The sequence below is a fragment of the Paramisgurnus dabryanus genome, chromosome 6, assembly GCF_030506205.2.
Source record: "Paramisgurnus dabryanus chromosome 6, PD_genome_1.1, whole genome shotgun sequence".
Taxonomy (NCBI): Eukaryota; Metazoa; Chordata; class Actinopteri; order Cypriniformes; family Cobitidae; genus Paramisgurnus; species Paramisgurnus dabryanus.
Window position 1 is genome coordinate 1,005,924 of NC_133342.1, and position 18,660 is coordinate 1,024,583.

The 18,660-nt window shown below is 39.0% G+C and overlaps 2 protein-coding genes across 2 annotated transcripts; one reads left to right on the forward strand and one right to left on the reverse strand.

Annotated features, from left to right (window-relative positions):
• Window positions 1-257: 257 nt before the first annotated feature.
• On the forward strand, window positions 258-6,207 carry LOC135748324 (tripartite motif-containing protein 16-like). Its single transcript, XM_065266521.2, has 6 exons — window positions 258-898; window positions 997-1,083; window positions 1,206-1,445; window positions 4,122-4,281; window positions 5,070-5,129; window positions 5,232-6,207. The coding sequence occupies exons 1-6, from the start codon at window positions 329-331 to the stop codon at window positions 5,765-5,767; spliced, it is 1,653 nt and encodes a 550-aa protein (XP_065122593.1). The 5' UTR covers window positions 258-328; the 3' UTR covers window positions 5,768-6,207.
• Window positions 6,208-11,766: 5,559 nt separating this feature from the next.
• Window positions 11,767-18,263, reverse strand: LOC135748287 (uncharacterized). The gene is made up of 3 exons (XM_065266463.2): window positions 17,742-18,263; window positions 17,581-17,659; window positions 11,767-15,352 (listed from the first exon to the last, which is right to left on the reverse strand). Exons 1-3 carry the CDS (start codon window positions 18,060-18,062, stop codon window positions 14,502-14,504), a joined length of 1,251 nt encoding a protein of 416 aa, XP_065122535.1. The 5' UTR covers window positions 18,063-18,263; the 3' UTR covers window positions 11,767-14,501.
• Between the last annotated feature and the right edge of the window lie 397 nt (window positions 18,264-18,660).

Here is an 18,660-nt window from a genome sequence, read left to right on the forward strand (position 1 = left end):
TTCTTCGGTGTTTATATTGGCGGTTGGCAAACCAACTTGTAGGTGCATTACCGCCACTAACTGATCTGGAGTTTGGAATAAAATACATGCTTATGAGAATATTATATGACTAAAAACATTATGTATATCTTAATTATTTTATTTTTATAATAGTAATGATTCCAAGACACCCCTGCCAAAGAACTTATATTGACTGCATTGAGCGCACCGCTTTGCAATCAGCCCACTTCCGCCCACTTCCGATTACGTCACATTGATCGCGCCGAAGAAGAAACAAACACGGCTAATTCCAAATAACGTAACTAATGCGTTGAGCACGTGCAGCAAAATGGATAACGTTGCCTTACTTTTGGTAGCTCGTGAACAGTTGATATGTCCAGTATGTCTTGATCTATTGAAGGATCCAGTGACGCTTAACTGTGGACACAGTTATTGTATGATCTGCATTACAGGCTGCTGGGATCAGGATGATGACTCAGAAATCTACAGGTGCCCTAAATGCAGACAGACTTTCACCACAAGACCTGTTTTGGGTAAAAACGCGGTGCTGTGTGAAATGGTGGAGAAACTGAACAGCAAACCACAAGCTGGATATGCTGGAACTGAAACATGTGACATTTGTACTGGGAAAAAACGAAAAGCTGTGAAATCCTGCCTCGTGTGTTTGGAATCATACTGTCCGAATCATTTAAAACAACACGAGGAGTTTCACTCAAGTAAGCGACACAAAATGACGGATGACTCTGACCGACTTGAGAAGATAAGGTGCTCTCAACATGAAAAACCCATAGAAATGTATTGCCATGATGACAAGATCTGTCTTTGCACGATGTGTGTTGTGGATGGGCATGCAACCCATAATGTAGTGCCACTTGCCGCGGCGAGGACTAAGATACAGGTGAGAAACACGAGCGCACCAATGTTGCAGTGTAAATGATAAATAGTATTAGTTATGTAGTTATAACTAATGTAATAATAAATGTCTTTGTCCCACAGGGAAACTTTGAAGAAAGCCAAATACGTCTCAAGGAGAGAATCCAGAACAAATGTCAAGAGCTAAAGGATGCTGTGGAGACTCGTAAGGTGAGTTTTGATCAGAAGAACAACTGTTGTCTGCTGTTTCAGATCTGTTTCAGACTCAGTTAGGACTCTCATTTAATCAATGCTGCTGATTCTAATGCTCCTCTCTCTGTGTGTCCTAACAGCGCTCTGCACAGACGGCAGTGGACGACACTGAGAGGATCTTCGCTGAACTGATCCGATCCATTGAAAAAAGACGATCTGAGATGACACAGCTGATCAGAGATCAGGAGAAGACTGCAGTGGGTCCAGCCGAAGGACTCCTAAAGCATCTGGAGGATCTGGAGCCTAAGATTGTTGGTTTGGGAAGAAATGCTAAGCTGGAGCAGCTTTTAAAAACCGACGATCACATCCATTTCCTTCAGGTAACAAAGAGATCTGATGAAAACCTAAATTATTGTTTAATGTCTTTGTATTTCAGGTGTTTTTGTGTGTATTTTACTAGCTCTTTAATTAGTAAACATAAATCAAAATCTGTTGGTTGCTGAAATGTTGTCAGTAAATTAAGCGGGGTAAACGCAATTGAAACGTAATTGGTGGATGGAATAATGGAACTTTACCACAGGATGCCTGCAATATTAATGGCCAATTTGCACAAGATTAGAAATCTCAGTAAAATGATCTGAAGTGGGTGGGATGATTCGATTACGCCCCGCCGTCACCTCCCGGTTGTCATATGCATGTTACGTTGATTCCTGATATCACATGTAACATAACATTTGACCATTGTATGAATATATATTTTATTAAAGGCGGTGTCTCTGAAAGCCAATGTTGACATTTGAAATCACCTAAACAAACACGCCCCTACCCTATTTGGTATTTGGACCTTTTTTTGATAGACCCGCCCCACAAATACACAACCCAGGCAACGATGTGAGTTAGGGGCTGTTTACACTTGGTATTAAAGGAATAGTCTACTCATTTTCAATATTAAAATATGTTATTACCTTAACTAAGAACTGTTGAATCATCCCTCTGTCATCTGTGTGTGTGCACGTAAGCGCTGGAGCGCGCTGCGACGCTACGATAGCATTTAGCAAGTTTGGTGGTACAAAATAAAACATAGCGCTTTTCTAAGCGGATTTAAAAGAGTAACTATATTTTATGGCGTAATAGCACTTTTGGGAGTACTTCGACTCGGCGCAGTAACACCCTCCCTCTCCCATTATGAGAGTGAGAAGGGGAGCAGACTTTTCAGGTGAGTCGAAGTACTCCCAAAAGTGCTATTACGCCATAAAATATAGTTACTCTTTTAAATCCGCTTAGAAAAGCGCTATGTTTTATTTTGTACCACCAAACTTGCTCGTATAACTACTCGTCTTAAATAGGAAAAACGTTGATGTGTTTGGTCACTTCTAACTTTATCTCTAAATGGTACCATTGAATGAATGGGGCTAAGCTAAATGCTATCGTAGCGTCGCAGCGCGCTCCAGCGCTTACGTGCACACACACAGATGACAGAGGGATGATTCAACAGTTCTTAGTTAAGGTAATAACATATTTTAATATTGAAAATGAGTAGACTATTCCTTTAAGATGTGTTTTCATCGATCGGATCACAAGTGGACGAGAGAGACACATTACGTTTACACCTGGTATTTAAATTTGTCTCTTTTGTCCGCTTTCGACCGCTTCTGTCCTGAATACTGTGAGGGGACGGTCCGTGAAACGGTGGGCGAGTCTCTCTGCTGTCATTTAAACGCGAGTGGGAGTAATTATGAGATTATATGGACGCAAACTAATATTATGTCGGAGTCTGCTGCTTGTGTAGCAAGTATACATGCTGCACAGTGTTTTGTACGTTTATATGTTGGAGCTTTCTCTGAATTTTCAGCGCAATTTGATGAAATAGGATCGCGCAACTTTCACGCTTTCAAAACGAAACTACGGAGAACACCCGCAGTAGTTTTATCAATGAAAGGCTAAAAATAGCGCTGTTCACCGTATGTTCACGCCAGAAGTCAAAAAAGACGTAAAAGTTGTGTTTTATACCTCAGATTAGATAAATGGGCGGAGAGAAGGCGGTCGCGTGTGGCTGTTCGAACACATTCAACTACATTTGCGTTCCGCAACTCCAAAGCGATCCGATCGAAAGTGGTTTCGACTACCTCTGGATGTGGTCGAAAGTGGACGCGTTCAAAGCGTTTTGAACACCGTTTACACCTGGCATTAACGTCGTCCACTTGTGATCCGATCGACGAAAACGCATGTTAATGCCAAGTGTAAACAGCCTCTTAGTAGACATGCCCCATACTGATGATTGGCTACAAGTGTGTTTTGGTACTCGGCCCGACTCCCTTTTCCAAAGGGGACGTTTACAAAAACGTTCTAAACGTTTTCAAAAATAGTGCACCCTGCCTTTAATTAATCATTCAACGGGACCTATAGCACACACATACAAATCAGTCAGTTTATTGCGATACGGTACCGTGTCGGTTTTGTCTGCCTGCAATGCGGTATTTGTCAGTACATCAAACGTTTCTTTGATGCACTTTTGATTTGATTTAATTTATCGATGTCTTGCTTGCTGACACTAGCGCTTAAAAATAAATGACAATGCTCACTTTGGCGAAAATGCCTAGATGAACTTTACGTCAAGGAATGAGGACACAGAGAGTTACTTTGAACTATTTTGATCCACTTGCCCAGACACTTTCTCTACATGGATACTTAATCTAATGAAATTCGCTTTGTAAAGGATCCTAGACTTGATCAGACCACAAAAGTAATTTACATGAAAGACCCCAGGAAGGGCACACCCTAGCTATGAGTGGTTTTTAACTGCTGTCCTGCAAATTTTCTGACACACCTGATGCAAGTCTTTACTAATGAGCTATGCAAATTAAAATCCTGTGAAGTGTCTGTTTTTAGCTTTAGTCTTAATCTTGAGACTTTGCAGCAAGTGCCGAGACTGCTAGTATAGGCCTATTATGTTAATTTTACCGAATACAATAATGGTACTTAGACTCTCAGCTGTGTGATTTTTATTTTCATGTAAATGTGATGGTTTTTCTCTGTCTATTGTTTTGTTTGTACAGAATATCAACTTTTTTAAGGTGCCATGTGGATCTACAGACTCGCTCAACACAACTGTCAGTTCAGTACCTGCTTTTGATGACGTATTAAAATCTGTGTCTCAACTGACAGAGAAACTGGAGGATGTTTGTAAAGAAGAGAAAGAAAAAATATCTGAAAGAGGTAAAGCTTATTTACTCAACAAATGAAATGTATTATTTATGGTTCCCACTGGTCCTTGAAATCCATGAAAGTTTGTGAATCTGAGAGAAATAATTCAAGGCCCTGGGAAGTTTTTGAAAATATACATGCAAAGATACAGGTCATTGAAAATGCTTGAATCTATTTTATGGAAGAAGTTTTCTGGAAAAAAATCAATTTTATTCCCTGTGTAGTGTAGGATAAAATCATAAAATTTCGACTTTTTAAGCAGACGTGCTAAACTGTTCGTTTTAAATGCTTATATGTTCTGTATGCGAATGTTGATTCATATCAAAATACTTTTTTGCATAATTGTGTTGGACACATCAAAACATCTTGGGTTACGTACGTAACTGTTGTTCCCTGCGTCTCCCTTGCCATACTTCCTGCGTCCCTGTAATGCCGTCTTTGGCAATATTTCAGATAGCGATATACTTCCTGGCGTCACCCTGTCTTTGTCGTTAAGCCTCACCGTTGGTTGAATTTGATATATACATTCAGACGCACTTACCACTGTAGATTCCCCCAAAGTGTCACCGCAGTGACGCAGGGCAAGTTCCCTCGAAAGGGAAATGTACCAACGTATGTATCTTAAAAGGTAACACCTTGCTCTCACTTGAAATGTGTCCCGAATTAGTCCTTGAACTTGAGGGTATTGGACCTGGAAAGTCCTTGAAAGGTCCTTGAATTTGAAGTTAACTAAGATGTGGGAACCCTGATTATTAAATGTTCTTACACTAAATATGTTTTTGTTGGTGTTTTATATATAGCGAGTTGCATCGGAATCATTCCCACCATGGAACATAAATGCAGGGACACCTTCGAAATATGTAAGTTACTATACAAACATATAAGTAATACACAGATAAGATGTACAATGCCTACTATAACAACCTGTTTGTTTTTTTAATGCACATTGTGTTTTGTCTCAGGTTGGGATGATTTAACTTTCGATTCAAACACTGTGAACAGATCCCTGTATCTTAACGCGGACCGCACACAGGTTACTTTCAAGGACACCGTGACACCTCCGGATTATTTAGATCATCCAGAAAGATTTGCGTTTTGGAGGCAGGTGCTGTGTATAGAAAGTGTACCCACAGGGTGTCGTTACTGGGAGGTTGAGTGGAGCGGTGAAGTAGCCATATCGGTGTCATATAAAACCATCACGAGGAAGAGACGGTCAAACAGGTCTAAGTTTGGATGTAACAGTCAGTCATGGACTTTGAACTGCTCCTCAGACTCGTTCTCATTCTGCCATAATAACAAATACACTGAGCTCCCTTTATTCAAATCTTCTAGAATAGGAGTGTATGTGGATCATAGTGCAGGAACTCTTTCTTTTTACAGCGTCTATGACAAATTAATGACCCTCATCCACAGAGTCCAGACCACATTTACTCAACCTCTCTATCCTGGGTTTAGATTAGGTGTTAACTCAGATGTGATACTCTGCACCCTGCTTTAAAATACCACAGTTTTACAGCTCCATTGTAAATATCAGTTCGGGCGAATATGTCTTTGACTGTGTTTAAAGGGACACTCCAATTTTTTTTTGAAAAAAAAAAATGCCGGTAGCATTTTTAGCATATAGCTTAGCACAATCCATTGAATCTGATTAGACCATTAGCATCGCGCTAAAAAATAAACAAAGGGTTTCTTTATTTTTCCTATTTAAAACTTGACTTTTCTGTAGTTACATCGTGTACTAAGACCGACGGAAAATTAAAAGTTGCGATTTTCTAGGCAGATATGGCTAGGAACTATACTCTCTCTTTCTGGCGTAATAATCAATGACTTTGCTGCCGTAACATGGCTGCAGGAGGTGCAATGATATTACGCAGCGCCTAAAAATAGTCCCCTGCTATTGAAAGTAACCAGTGTGTAATATCATTAAGCCTCCTGCAGCCATGTAATGACAGCAAAGTCATTGATTATTACGCCAGAAAGAGAGTATAGTTCCTCGCCATATCGGCCTAGAAAATCGCAACTTTTAATTATCCGTCAATCTTAGTACACAATGTGTTTTAGCGCAATGCTAATGGTCTAATCAGATTGGATTGTGCTAAGCTATGCTAAAAGTGCTAGCGCCAGACCTGGAGATCGGCTAAACGGATTCCAAAAGGGTAAAAATCATCTAGGGGAGCTGGAAAATGAGCATATTTTCAAAAAAGTGGAGTGTCCCTTTAATTTCAAAGATAAAAGGCTATGTAATTTTAGGCGTCTTCTGTTAAATCATTTGTAGAAGAATTAATACACAAACAATTGTGATGTGGCTGACTGTCATAAGGACAAGTTCACGTGCTTGCTGATAGATCGTATAATGTAGCATATTTTTTATTATCTAATTTTTTTGTATGTAGTTTAAGCGTTTACATTCCATAACATCAGATAGATGGGAAATTAAGCAGAGTAATAACCATGTTCAGGTGGCTGTGTAACATTTGATTTAGATGAGTCTCATGTATATTATATAGACTTTGCATCTTTCTGATGGTTTTGTGATTCATTCATGCTTTAATTCCTTTACAAATAAAACATCCTTGTGCTCCTGCCTTTAAATTGACTGTTTTGGGACTATGTCCATCAAATTTTAAATGTATTCCTTATTGGGCCGTTTTAAACTTACCTTATAGACGGTTTCAGCAGTAACAACATAAACAAGCGGCTGTCGCAGTCCGCACGTAACTTCAGGTAAACTCCGCAAAAATAAATAACAACAAATTTCTTTAAACGTAGTTTATTTATATAACAAGCAAAAAACAACACACAGATTACCTAGGAAACCAAAACATTTGTTATTTTCGACGAGGCATTTGTTCAAGAGATCAGTTTAGCAACTAGTCAGACCATTAAAAAAACGAAACCAGAAGTAAGGTTCGGATCCAGACGTGTATCACGTGCGTCCGATGAAAACGTCTATAAGAAAGAATACTTGTGTGCATCTTGCAACAAAACAATAGCACTGATATATGTAATCAAAAATGGGACATTTCACAAGACTTTTTTTATAATGTAAATACATTTTTGGTGTCCACAGAGTACATATGTAAAGTTATAGCTCAAAATACCATATAGATCATTTATTAAAGCATTTTAAAATTGCCACTTTGTAGGTGTGAGCAAAAATGTGCAATTTTTGGGTTTGTCTTTTTAAATGCAAATGAGCTGATCTCAGCACTAAATGGCAGTGCCGTGGATCCTGGGTAACAATCCTGGATACTAGTGCGCATAAGCTCTTCTACCTTACAAAAAATGCACTGTAAAAATATGCAGCATGAAGTTAAAACATCTTGGTTTTGCAAGTCAATTTTTTAATTAAATTAAATTATTTAATTTATTTTTTTAAATTAAAGTAACATAAAATATATGTTGATTTTCTAAAAAATGCTGCCAAAAATGACTCTCTTAGATTGTATTTATTCTTGTAGAAAAAAAGTGGCAACAGGGGTTCTCAATCGTTATTACCCTTCTATTGTCCACAATAATTTTTGAAGGCCCCCAACTCATAATTCGTATCAAATAAAACGCACTGCAGCTTGACATAACTTGACAGATGTGTATTCTTTACAATAAACACTAAGAAATGTCTAGATTTTTAGTTGGAGCAGTGTTCTCAACAAACTTTCAATAGGGCCTTAAAATGATTCAAAATAAGATACAATTCTACAGAAAAATTGCAGACCTGGCATCAGAACTAAACCATAGCTGTGTGTGATATTACTTTACTATAAAGTTAATATTAAGCAACACACAAAGGCTGGTTATTAATTCTTATTACATATAACAGATAAATCCAGTGTTGCTCCATTAACTACAAATGAAGAGTTTGGTTCCAAAACGCAATAAATCCATTTTGACAAATTTCGGTAAAAACGTGTTTTCTATACCAAGAAAGTGACAAGATGAAAACCACTATTTTCTGTTACAAACTTTCACATAGCATCTTTAGGTTATAATACCATTAAAAATTCAAATCCATAACTTGATTTTCAAAAATGTATCGTAAGTTTTTTTTTTCAAAATTCTATAAATCTATTCAATCAATGTATAAATGTGCATTCATCTTTGCCTTTTAATATTCATTTAGTTGAACAGTTGTACTACACACTGATTAAAAAAATCAACATTAATGGCATTAATCAAAACACTTACTTTGTCATATTACGTTAGTCATTGCTGCGGTTATAATTGGGAAGTCGTCGCTTAACATTTTTCACAGCGATCAGCTGTAAAATGTTTTAGTCCTGCTCGATTCTCGTTGACTTTTAGTAAAGTTATGTATGGTTTTTCATAAGATCACCTGGGGTCAATGTGCTTGATGCTGTCGAGAGAACAAGCGATCGTCTCCGAGTGCCTCCCGCGTAAATTATTAGATGTTGATGGCTTACGTTTCTTTCCCGTCACAGAAAACCACAGGTTTATCAATGCTATTAAAGTATTATTTTGTTTTTGTTTGTTTGTTGATCACAAAGTAGATGAGGAAAACTAAGATTCCGTGTACTCAACGCGCCACCATTGTTTGTTTACATTGCGTGGAATGGTGCGCTGTAATTTGTGGAGCGGATTTATTGCATTCTGTAGAAAAGGAGGAGTGGCGTTTATTGCGTTTTGGGAAAAAAGGGAGAAAAAATGACCGAATAACACGGCGGATATTGGATTTCGCATAAAAATTAAGAATTTACTTTTAAAAACTGACCTGATATAATACTGATTTTGGCAGTAAATCATCTTCAAATATAAATGTAGATTCTATAATAAAACCTAATTTAGATGATAAACTTTTAAATTATTCTGAATACACCCTAAAAATGGCTGCTTTGTTTTTGACCCATGTTGAGTAAATATTGGACAGAACACGCTGCTGGGTTAAAAATGACCAAATGCTGGGTAGTTGGTCTAATCAAATTCAATGGATTGTGCTAAGCTATGCTAAAGTAGTTAATGAACGTATAATACATGCCAACAGTTTTCAGTCAATATCATTCTCATTTTTGACGGAGGTCACATTTAGGCTTTAGCATTTGAGTTCCTCAAATTACTATTAGCTGACACAGCTGATCAGAGATCAGGAAAAGACTGCAGTGAGTGAAGCTGAAGGACTCTTGAAGCAACTGGAGCAGGAGATTGATGATCTGAGGAGGAGAGACACTGAGCTGGAGCAGCTTTCACACACAGATGATCACATCCATTTCCTCCAGGTAACAGAGATCTGATAAGCACAGAATGCTTCTTTTGACTTGAGTTTATGTATCTTTATTGTATTGTTTTTGTCTTTTTACAGTTTTCAGTCTCTGTTCCTCTGTCTCCTGGTGTACAAATCTGTGTCTCATCTGAGAGAGAAAGTGGAGGATGTTCTTAATGAAGAGCAAAAAAAGAAAATCTAGGTAGTGTTGAACATCTATTTCTTCTCAATTAAGGCTCATACTAATTAAATGTATTAAAATACCTGGATTTATAGCTTTTCATGCTGAATATGGCTGTTGGTTTCCATAGTGAGATGCGTCCAGATTGTCCCCGTCCCAGAATATGAGAGCAGGGAACAGTTCCTTCAATGTAAGTTAATATATGCAAACATATAAACACACAGATATGAAGAAACAAGATGTGTACAGTACAATAATATTTATGAACAGAGATAAATTAAACTTAAGTATTTACTCTAAATTTATGGAAACATATAAAATTACCAATATTATAATATAATATACCAATGCAAAAGTATATTCATGTAATAACATCTTGAATGGCAAAACCACCACCATTTACTGGGTTATTTTGTGTATTATATTTAAAGGGCACCCATTTCATTGCTAAAACCAATGTTATTTTGTGTATTTGGTATTATACAACGTGTTTGCATGGTTTATGGATCAAAAAACACATTACTTTCCACATAGCACAGGTACGTCTGTAAGATGTCTGGTAAAGATCTGGAATACATCTGGTGTGTAAAAACATCTTATAAATGTCTTAGAAAAAGCTGCTTTACATACAATCAAAAACGTCTTGCAGATGTCTTCGATATGTCTATATGACATCTTTTAGGAAACGTCTCAGAGACGTATTGCAGATAAGCAAACGTCTAAAAAAATCTAAATAATACGTCTTGCAGATGTCATTAAGGTTTTTTATAGATCACAACCTTTGCGTGGGAAGTGGCGTACGCACCTTTTCAGCCCTGTTTTGTGCGTACAGAGGGGGCAACCTTTCGATCTCTCTGATGAAGTCAATACGGAAGTGATTTAAACTGCAATTCATCGACTGGGCGCTAGAGACAGGCTCCAAAAAGGAGTCAATTCCCCATAGACCACCATGTTAAAAATGCCCAACTTTACAGTAGAAAATAATGTGTTTACAGCCTGGTACAATAATTTTTGTTTTTGGTCTGTATAGCAAATTTTTCCCTTCATGACAACTGTGAGGAGGGTGAATTTTTTTGTAACTCATTCGTTTAAATTATATTAAGCCTTAAACTTCTGCATAATTAAGGGCGTGGCCACTTGAGTGATGGGTAAACGGCCACTGCTGTCACTAGAATTCGAGCTAGGCGGGTGTGGTTTCAGTAACCAGCCACCTCAGCTTCACCCATGTCCCGCCTCTTTACCCATTTCCAGGCAGCAGCAGGTAACGCCTACTTTAAGCTTCAAAAACGATCTTCACAAACCAATGGGTGACGTCACGGACACAACGTCCATATTTTTTTACAGTCTATGGTGCGTACGCACACACGCTTTATAAACGAGGCCCCAGAAGTGTCGATGACTAAAATTATGGTAGCACTTTATTTTTAAAGCCCTATTCAACGTGTATATACTGTATTATAATATAAACCAAACCCATGCTCTTAAAAATTAAGGTGTTTGAAATGTTCTTCATAGTCATATAAAAGAAAAAACATTTTTGGTTCCTGAGAGAACAGCTCAGTCAAAATTTCTTTTTTTATATATACAAATAAACCTTATTTCACTACAAAAAATCTTTTTGAAAATAAAGGCTCTCAATGTTAAAGTTTCGTTTCTTCAGCCAAAATGTTTCGTCTATGCTCTAGTCCAGTGGTTCTTAACGTTATTCCTGGAGGCCCACTGCCCTGCATGTTTTGTATGTCTCTTTTATCTGGCAGACTCAGTTCAGTTCATTGAGATCTCTTCTAATGAGCTGATGATTTGAATCAGGTGTGTTAAATAAGGGAGACATACAAAATGTGCAGGGCAGTGGGCCTCCAGGAATAACGTTAAGAACCACTGCTCTAGTCTATGGCATCATGTAGCATCTTTTTTTTAAGTGATATTAAGCCCAAATAATTACCTTACATTGAGTCACTATATTTTATATGAACAAACAGTAAGTTAACATACTGTAAAATAGTGAAACAAACATTTTGCACAGTTCACTGAAATGCAGCCTGTGTAGACAGTTTATATATATCAACACTTTGACGTCCTGTTAATCAGACACAAAACTTCATTCCACAGTTGATGTTTATTATAAAGTAAAACACAGATAAACCCAGTTAGTGTTTCTCATATAAATGTAGATTCTGTAGATAATGTATCATTACATCTAATTTAGATAATAACAAAACCATTATTGAAATAACCACACATTGTCCTGTACATCAAGTACATCTTTGTGCATTTTTTTGATGTGCACATCTTGTTGAGAGTCTTAGGCCCTGTTTACACCTGGTATTAAAATGTTTTGGTCGATCAGATCACAAGTGGATGACGCTAAATACAGGTGTAAACTGGGTCAAAAACGTTTTAAACTCACCCACTTTCAACCAAACTCGGAGGTAGTCGAAAGCGCATTCAACAGAATTGCATTCAACAAATGTGTTTGAACAGCCACAAAAGACCGCCTACTCTCTGCCTACTGACCTAACATGATGAACCGATCCTGACCAAACCCACAGTGTTCAACGTGGTTCGGGGTGTAGGCTATCATTACTAAAACGAAAGCAGCTTCTCTCCCTCGTTCATTTTTCAAGCTTGGGAAAGTTGAGCTTATTTCGTCCATTGCTCTGAAATGTACAAAATGTTATGCAGCATGTTTACTAACAACACAAGCAGCAGTACTCTTGACATAATATTATTGTGCATCAACTTAAACCTATGTTTTTTTCTGCTCGTGTTTTAACAAAAGCCGAGGCACTCGTCCATAGACTATCCTTTAGAACTAATCACGACAGAAGCGGTAGAAGTGAACAAAAAAGATTGATTGAAACACCAGGGGTCTCAATTAAAAAACGTGCATACGTAGGGGTGGGCGATAAACCGGTAGACAAAATTAACCGGTAGAAATTTGTCAACCGGTAGAGATTTTGGACTATCGTTTCTATCGAGGTTACTTGCCCACGTCACGCTCCTGTGCGTGTGGTCGCGAAAACGTAACGTTTGTACACGTATTTAAGCACTGCAGTTTTAAAACAAGTTATTTTAAGCCATTGAAACACAGACAACAGATCTGTATGCGTGCGTTCTTTCTGTGTGTCAGGAGCGGACAAGTCGCGCAACCGCTGCTCTTTCTGTCTGTGAGGAGCGCGCAAGTCGCGCGACCTCTGCTTATTAAGCTCGTGAGCATTTTTCCCGCTTTATTGGCCTTAAATACACATATGCGTCAAAATTCCCGTCTTTGCAAGCATCATCATAAACACGACCAGTAAGGTCTTAAGAGAAAGTAAACAGCTAAAAGAGAAAGCGCATGTGTAACAGTGTATTGGATCCGGACTTTGGTCTTAAAGGGGAAGTTACCTAATTTTGCTCCTGTCTGTCACTCGTGTTAATCAAACAGCATTGAGAAAAAAATCTCTCACTGCTCCTGATTAAATCACTTTTCTACCTTAAAAAAAAATATATATAGGCCTATACATACATGCATAATTATTTATTATCATTCTTATTGACTGTGTATCTTCAGAGAGCTTGAGTTTTGTTTGTTTTAATCTTCTTTCTATGCTTGTATATGTTTTTTTGTGAGAATTATGAACATTTCTATGGTATTAAAGATTTAAACCTTATTAAAACATAAAAAACTCTACCGTGATACATATCGTTATCATGATATAAAATTAATCCTATCGTGATAGAAGATTTTGGTCATATCGCCCACCCCTATGCATACGTATACAACGGTGCTGGAAACGTGTACGCCAGTTCTCACGCAAAGGTTCTGTTCTATAAAAACAAACTTTATGGGACAATGGGCTTGCACGGTGGGATCTGAGGATGATTAATGAACGCACACTTGCAGGTGATCTGTGATTTATAAAGGTAATATTGCTTTGTTTTTTAAGTCTTAATATTTTTTTGGCATACGGCCTTTTTGGCTTTTGGGCACACGTAAATTTTTTTAAGGGCTCATTATAGTTGTGCGTAGATACTAAGGTGTAGTCTACGCGTCAGTTCTCATATACTTCTGCGTCGTCGTCCGAGTCGACGTGCAAACACGCATGCAGACCGCTGGTAGGCTGTATCCTCACGTGTAACCACAGTAGCAGAACAACCGTCAATAAAGAAGCAGCTTCGCAAGTTTAATCCACAAACGAAGAAGAAACAGCAGCTTGTTGTGTATGTTTTGAGAAGACCAGCAATGTTGGAAGTAAATAAACAACGACTAATGTTGAAGTTTGAGTTAAATCACTCCTCAACTTGGCCCATCTTTGTTCTCACCGTCACAAACAGAAATACCTATGACGCAGTTTTTTTTCCTGACGGGAGGGGTTCTGGTGGACCAATCACAGTGCTTGCGGTTCACATAGGCTACGCAGAGGCTAAGGATAACCTAGGGTGTAGAACTTGCGCACAACGATAAATTGGACTTTAGTAAGGATCCTATGCACACTGTTATAAATGAGACCCCAGGTGTGAACAGGAACTTGCCTTTCTTGATGACTAGTGTTCAGATTGACCAAAACGCATCTTAATACCAGGTATAAACAAGGTCCTTATCAGTTTTGGCTCACATAGATGTTTCAATTCAGACTTGTTACCTTCCAAATCCAGGTTTTAGTATTGTTTAGTAAGTCAATCTCGCTACAGGTGTATAACCTCAATTACCTACTCAGGTTTTCATATTTGACCACTGCGAAACTAAAAAGTTGCATGACTCCTCCACCAAGATTTTAATATATAAATATAGGTAAAAAACAATAAATAATCAAACAGTATCCGTCGTTCTCTCTGTTGTGAGTACCGTTTAAGTCAGGGTAGTGATTCTTGCTGTGTTTGTGTTGGTATATGTGAGAGCGCATGTAAGTCAGGATGGTGTTTCTTGGTGTGTATGCGCAGGTACTGCTTTCCTGCGAATCGTTTCCCGCAGCGGGTGCACTCGTACGGTCTCTCTCCGGTGTGGACAGTTTGGTGAGCCGTGAGATGGCCAGACTGAGTAAAACGCTTCCCGCACTGCTCGCAGCGGTACGGCCGTTCTCCCGTGTGGATGCGCATGTGCGTGTCCAAACTCTGCGAAGTGGTGAAACTCTTTCCACAAATCGAGCAGATGAAGTGTCTCTTGTTGGCTCCGCCTCCCCGCAAAGCGCCAAACTGCCCATAGACACCCAACCCTGGGACATTACCCAGAGCAACCAGCCGCTGCGCAGCAAACAAAGGAGAGTTATGGGATACAAGAGGGTCCGAGCCACCGAGTCTCTGCGGAGAGGTTTGTGCAAGCGTGTTACGAACAGTGCGAGCGGCCCAGTCGGAGACGGGGTCCAAATCAGCTTTTAAACCCAAATCTTCTTGAAACACTCGATGGAGATGGGACACACGTGTCTCCGGAATGGTTTGCGAGAGGGGGTATGAAGCATCATCCGAAATTGTCAAATCGATACTGGAGTGCTGGGACTCATCCGCACCAGAGTGTTTGTCTGCAAAAGTTAGTGTGTGAGAGTGGGTGTCATGATCAGGGGAGTGTGTTAGCGGGTGACAGTGTGTGTCAAGCACAGGGGAGTGTATAAGCGGGTGGGAGTCCTGCCCTGTGGTCTCAGTAACTTCTGGTTTAGGAGAGTCGTGAGTTACAACAGAGACACTTTCCCCATCATCATCGTCGTCTTCATCTGTTGAGAAACAAACACATGGTGGTAAACAATCACACACTTTCCTCAAAGGGTTAAGCACAGGGTTTCTTCTGCATAGTGCTGCGTCTTACAAAAAATTTGTGACTGTAGTTGGGTTATTTTCGCCACTGTGGTGGTGCTGTTTTGTTATCAGCCCAGTGAGGATAAAAGTAAATCTACGGCTTGCTTACTGGTAGACTAACATATCATAAAAAAAAACTCTTAATATTGCTATAATACACTGGATTAATTATAAACCTATAGTCATAAATGACTGTAAACAATAGCAATACAATAACTTGATATATTAGTGTTATATGCACTTTGTTTATGTGTATTTTAACTCAATGAAGTATAGACGGCTTCATCGGACACACATGCATTGTTGTGGATACGCTTCTGGGCGGAACTTCCGGTCTCTGTTTGTTTAATGGTCTGGCTCATAGACATCAGGCTTGTTCGACAGCCAGATGACGTCATAGTACCATAAGAGCAAGGTGAAATTAGACCTCTCTGTATGATTTCTCAAATCGTTTTCGCTGTACTTTGACGTCTTCCAGCTGTCGGTTCTTGCGGCGCCGCATGAAGTCGAACAAGCCTATTATATACGTAAACGCCCCTTAGGCTGACACTGCCTATTGGAGCTGACGTATCAGCGCGGCCGCCATCTTGGATGGGTCCCCAATGCCCCCCTCATTTATTTCTACTGAGGAAGGTGTATCCCCAGCTACAATAATCATAACTCCCCAAATTTTTACTGGATTTTCACATGGTTTGGTTTAGGGGTGGGCTGATCTGATATTTAGTATCAATATTAGTCCGATATTGGCGAAAATGGCTGGAACGAATATTGTAGAAGTCGGGAAGTACAATCCGATCAAATACCAACATGGACCTTAACTATCATGGTAACTTGGCGTAAAGCGCAACTGGCTGAGTAACAAAGTTGCACCTTAAATTTAATTTTGAATTTCTGTGCTGACTAATTAAAAATGTTGCTACTAGTCTGTTTGAAACATTTACCGTAAATAAAAATGCAGCAGCATTATTGCACGGTTCATTAAGTGCTGAAACCCTATTCTATTTGAGTCTTGAACTTGCACCGTCATTTGTTGCACAGTAAAACGTTTAAGTTCTGTAGCTCTGTTTAAGCATGATGCTTTTTGCAGGGCTAACAAATTTGTCATTTGCAGCTTAATTGATTAAAAAGGCGGTAGAGATGGTATTGGATTGTATCGACAGATACTAAAGGTTGTAATATTGACAACGGTATCAGACATGAAAAAGTGGTCTTGGCCCAGCCCTAGTTTGGTTGGGTTAGTTACGATGACATAATATTATAAATGGTAAAATAACCAACAAAATTTTAATCTTTTGTAAAAGGTAATCTTGTATCAATCAATAACTGCGCCGGTTACTGCACCATAAGCTGCACAAAATAAAGCATATTTGCTCATTTTTCGCCTAACCTGGTGCTAGCGTAGAGTGAGGAGACTTAACCAATATGGCGGCAACGCTGGATTACGTTCCAGCACGTCATGAGGCGTATATAATACTAGTACGTATATAATGTCTATGATCTGGCTAGTGGCTAAACTGAACTCTGGAAGAAATAATTCATAGAAAATAACAAATGTTTTGGTTTCCTAAAGATGAGGAGAGACAGCAATCATGGATCAGCGCTATGTGAAGGGAGGTTTGGCAGCCAATCTGTAGGTTAACATTGTCTACATTATATAGTACACATTTTACATGGTAACTTTGGCTAAGTGTAGTTTTTGGTACGCTTTAAATATGATTTATACTAAGGTTATTTACTTGTTGTTTATTTAGCTTGTTATCAGAAATAAAATACTCTTCTTTGCGGAGTTTACCGGAAGTTACGTTTGTTGCACGAAGCCGTTTGTTTATGTTGTTACTGCTGAAACGGTCAGCTAGCACTTGCATTGTGTACATAATGTTTAGGACAAGGGAGGAGTCACCTGCCAAACTGAGCCTGACTTTGCCCAAAATTAGTTTAGAAAAATTATTTTCTCTTTTTCTCACTGTAGTCTTTGTTTCCTCACTGACAATATGTTTTGCATATTTGTTTGATTACTTTAATGTTTCCTCTGTGACAAAACGTTTTGTGTAATTGTGCTTTACAGCATTGACCCACCAAATGCTCTATAGAAATAAAATTGTATTTAACAAAACCAAAGTAATAAAAACTTTCCCCAATGTCTCACCTTCCAGCGGTGTCTGATCCAGACCTTCCTGCTTGATATGCGTCTGAATCAGATCTCCTTCCTCACGAGATTCACGGGACTGAAAAAACCAATACATACCAATAAAGCACATGGTACGTTTCTGAAGAGATTATACGACTACAAAACAAAAATCATCTCACATCTGCCGCGGTTGCCCAGCTCGTAGACTCTCCGCTTGCGGACGCTTTTCTGCTCACCGGCGCTTCGCGAGTATTGCTGTCACACCGTACATCTCGCGCCGACCCGTTCTCGTCGCTGAACCCCCGCGCAGCAACGATAGACTCGATGAGCTGCAGTTTCCGTCGTAGCTCCTCGTTCTCTTTCTGGTGGCGCGAAATCTCGATGTGTAAAACGGCGTAGCCGTCGTCCACGAGCTCGCAGATCTCGGCGACCGCCGCGCGCGTCAGCGTCTCCATGATGGTCGCGAGCTGGGTGTGAAACGCCCGGTAATTCGCCATCATTTGCGCTGCTCTGCGTTTGAACTGCCTGCAGTTCCGCGGTTAATGTTTTGTGTGTCAGGGTCCGTTCAGATTATGCGTTTGTTGGCGATGTAGTGATGCTTCCCTGTGTTGTTTTGGTTTTCGGTCTGAAATGGTGTAAAACGCTGAGAGACCGTTGCTATAGTGGACGCTGATGTCGTTTCCGGAGTTGTGCTAAAATAAAAGTCCCGGTGCTACATAAACATAAAAACTACGGATTTACAGTAACTTTTTACAAAATGTACGATTATTTACACGTGGTAACTGTACTAGTCAACATTTTTAGTGGAATAAAAGGTTAATCAAAATTGTCCTAAGACAAGAAAGGGTATTGGTTAAGACACCCTAATGAAAGGCTTTCATCCACTTCAAATGTTGACTAGTGTACTATAGGATGTAAAATTTCGTAAATTTTTAGCTTATTTTAAAAATTATTTTAAACATTTAACCCAAGTGATCAAATCAATTTCTTAGTACAAACTGGGCACAGCAAATCTTGTCAAAAAAAAAAAAAAACTGCACAGGTATTCCTTTCGCAGAATGAAAAAAATAACTTTAACATCTAGATACAAAGTGTTAC

Coding starts and splice junctions, on each gene's coding strand:
- LOC135748287 (XM_065266463.2), bottom strand. CDS start 18,062: ATGATGGCGAATTACCGGGCGTTTCACACCCAGCTCGCGACCATCATG. Junction 17,660..17,741: donor GCTGGGCAACCGCGGCAGAT/GTGAGATGATTT, acceptor TGGTTTTTTCAG/TCCCGTGAATCTCGTGAGGA. Junction 15,353..17,580: donor GGATCAGACACCGCTGGAAG/GTGAGACATTGG, acceptor GTTTCTCAACAG/ATGAAGACGACGATGATGAT.
- LOC135748324 (XM_065266521.2), top strand. CDS start 329: ATGGATAACGTTGCCTTACTTTTGGTAGCTCGTGAACAGTTGATATGT. Junction 1,084..1,205: donor ATGCTGTGGAGACTCGTAAG/GTGAGTTTTGAT, acceptor GTGTCCTAACAG/CGCTCTGCACAGACGGCAGT. Junction 1,446..4,121: donor ATCACATCCATTTCCTTCAG/GTAACAAAGAGA, acceptor TTGTTTGTACAG/AATATCAACTTTTTTAAGGT.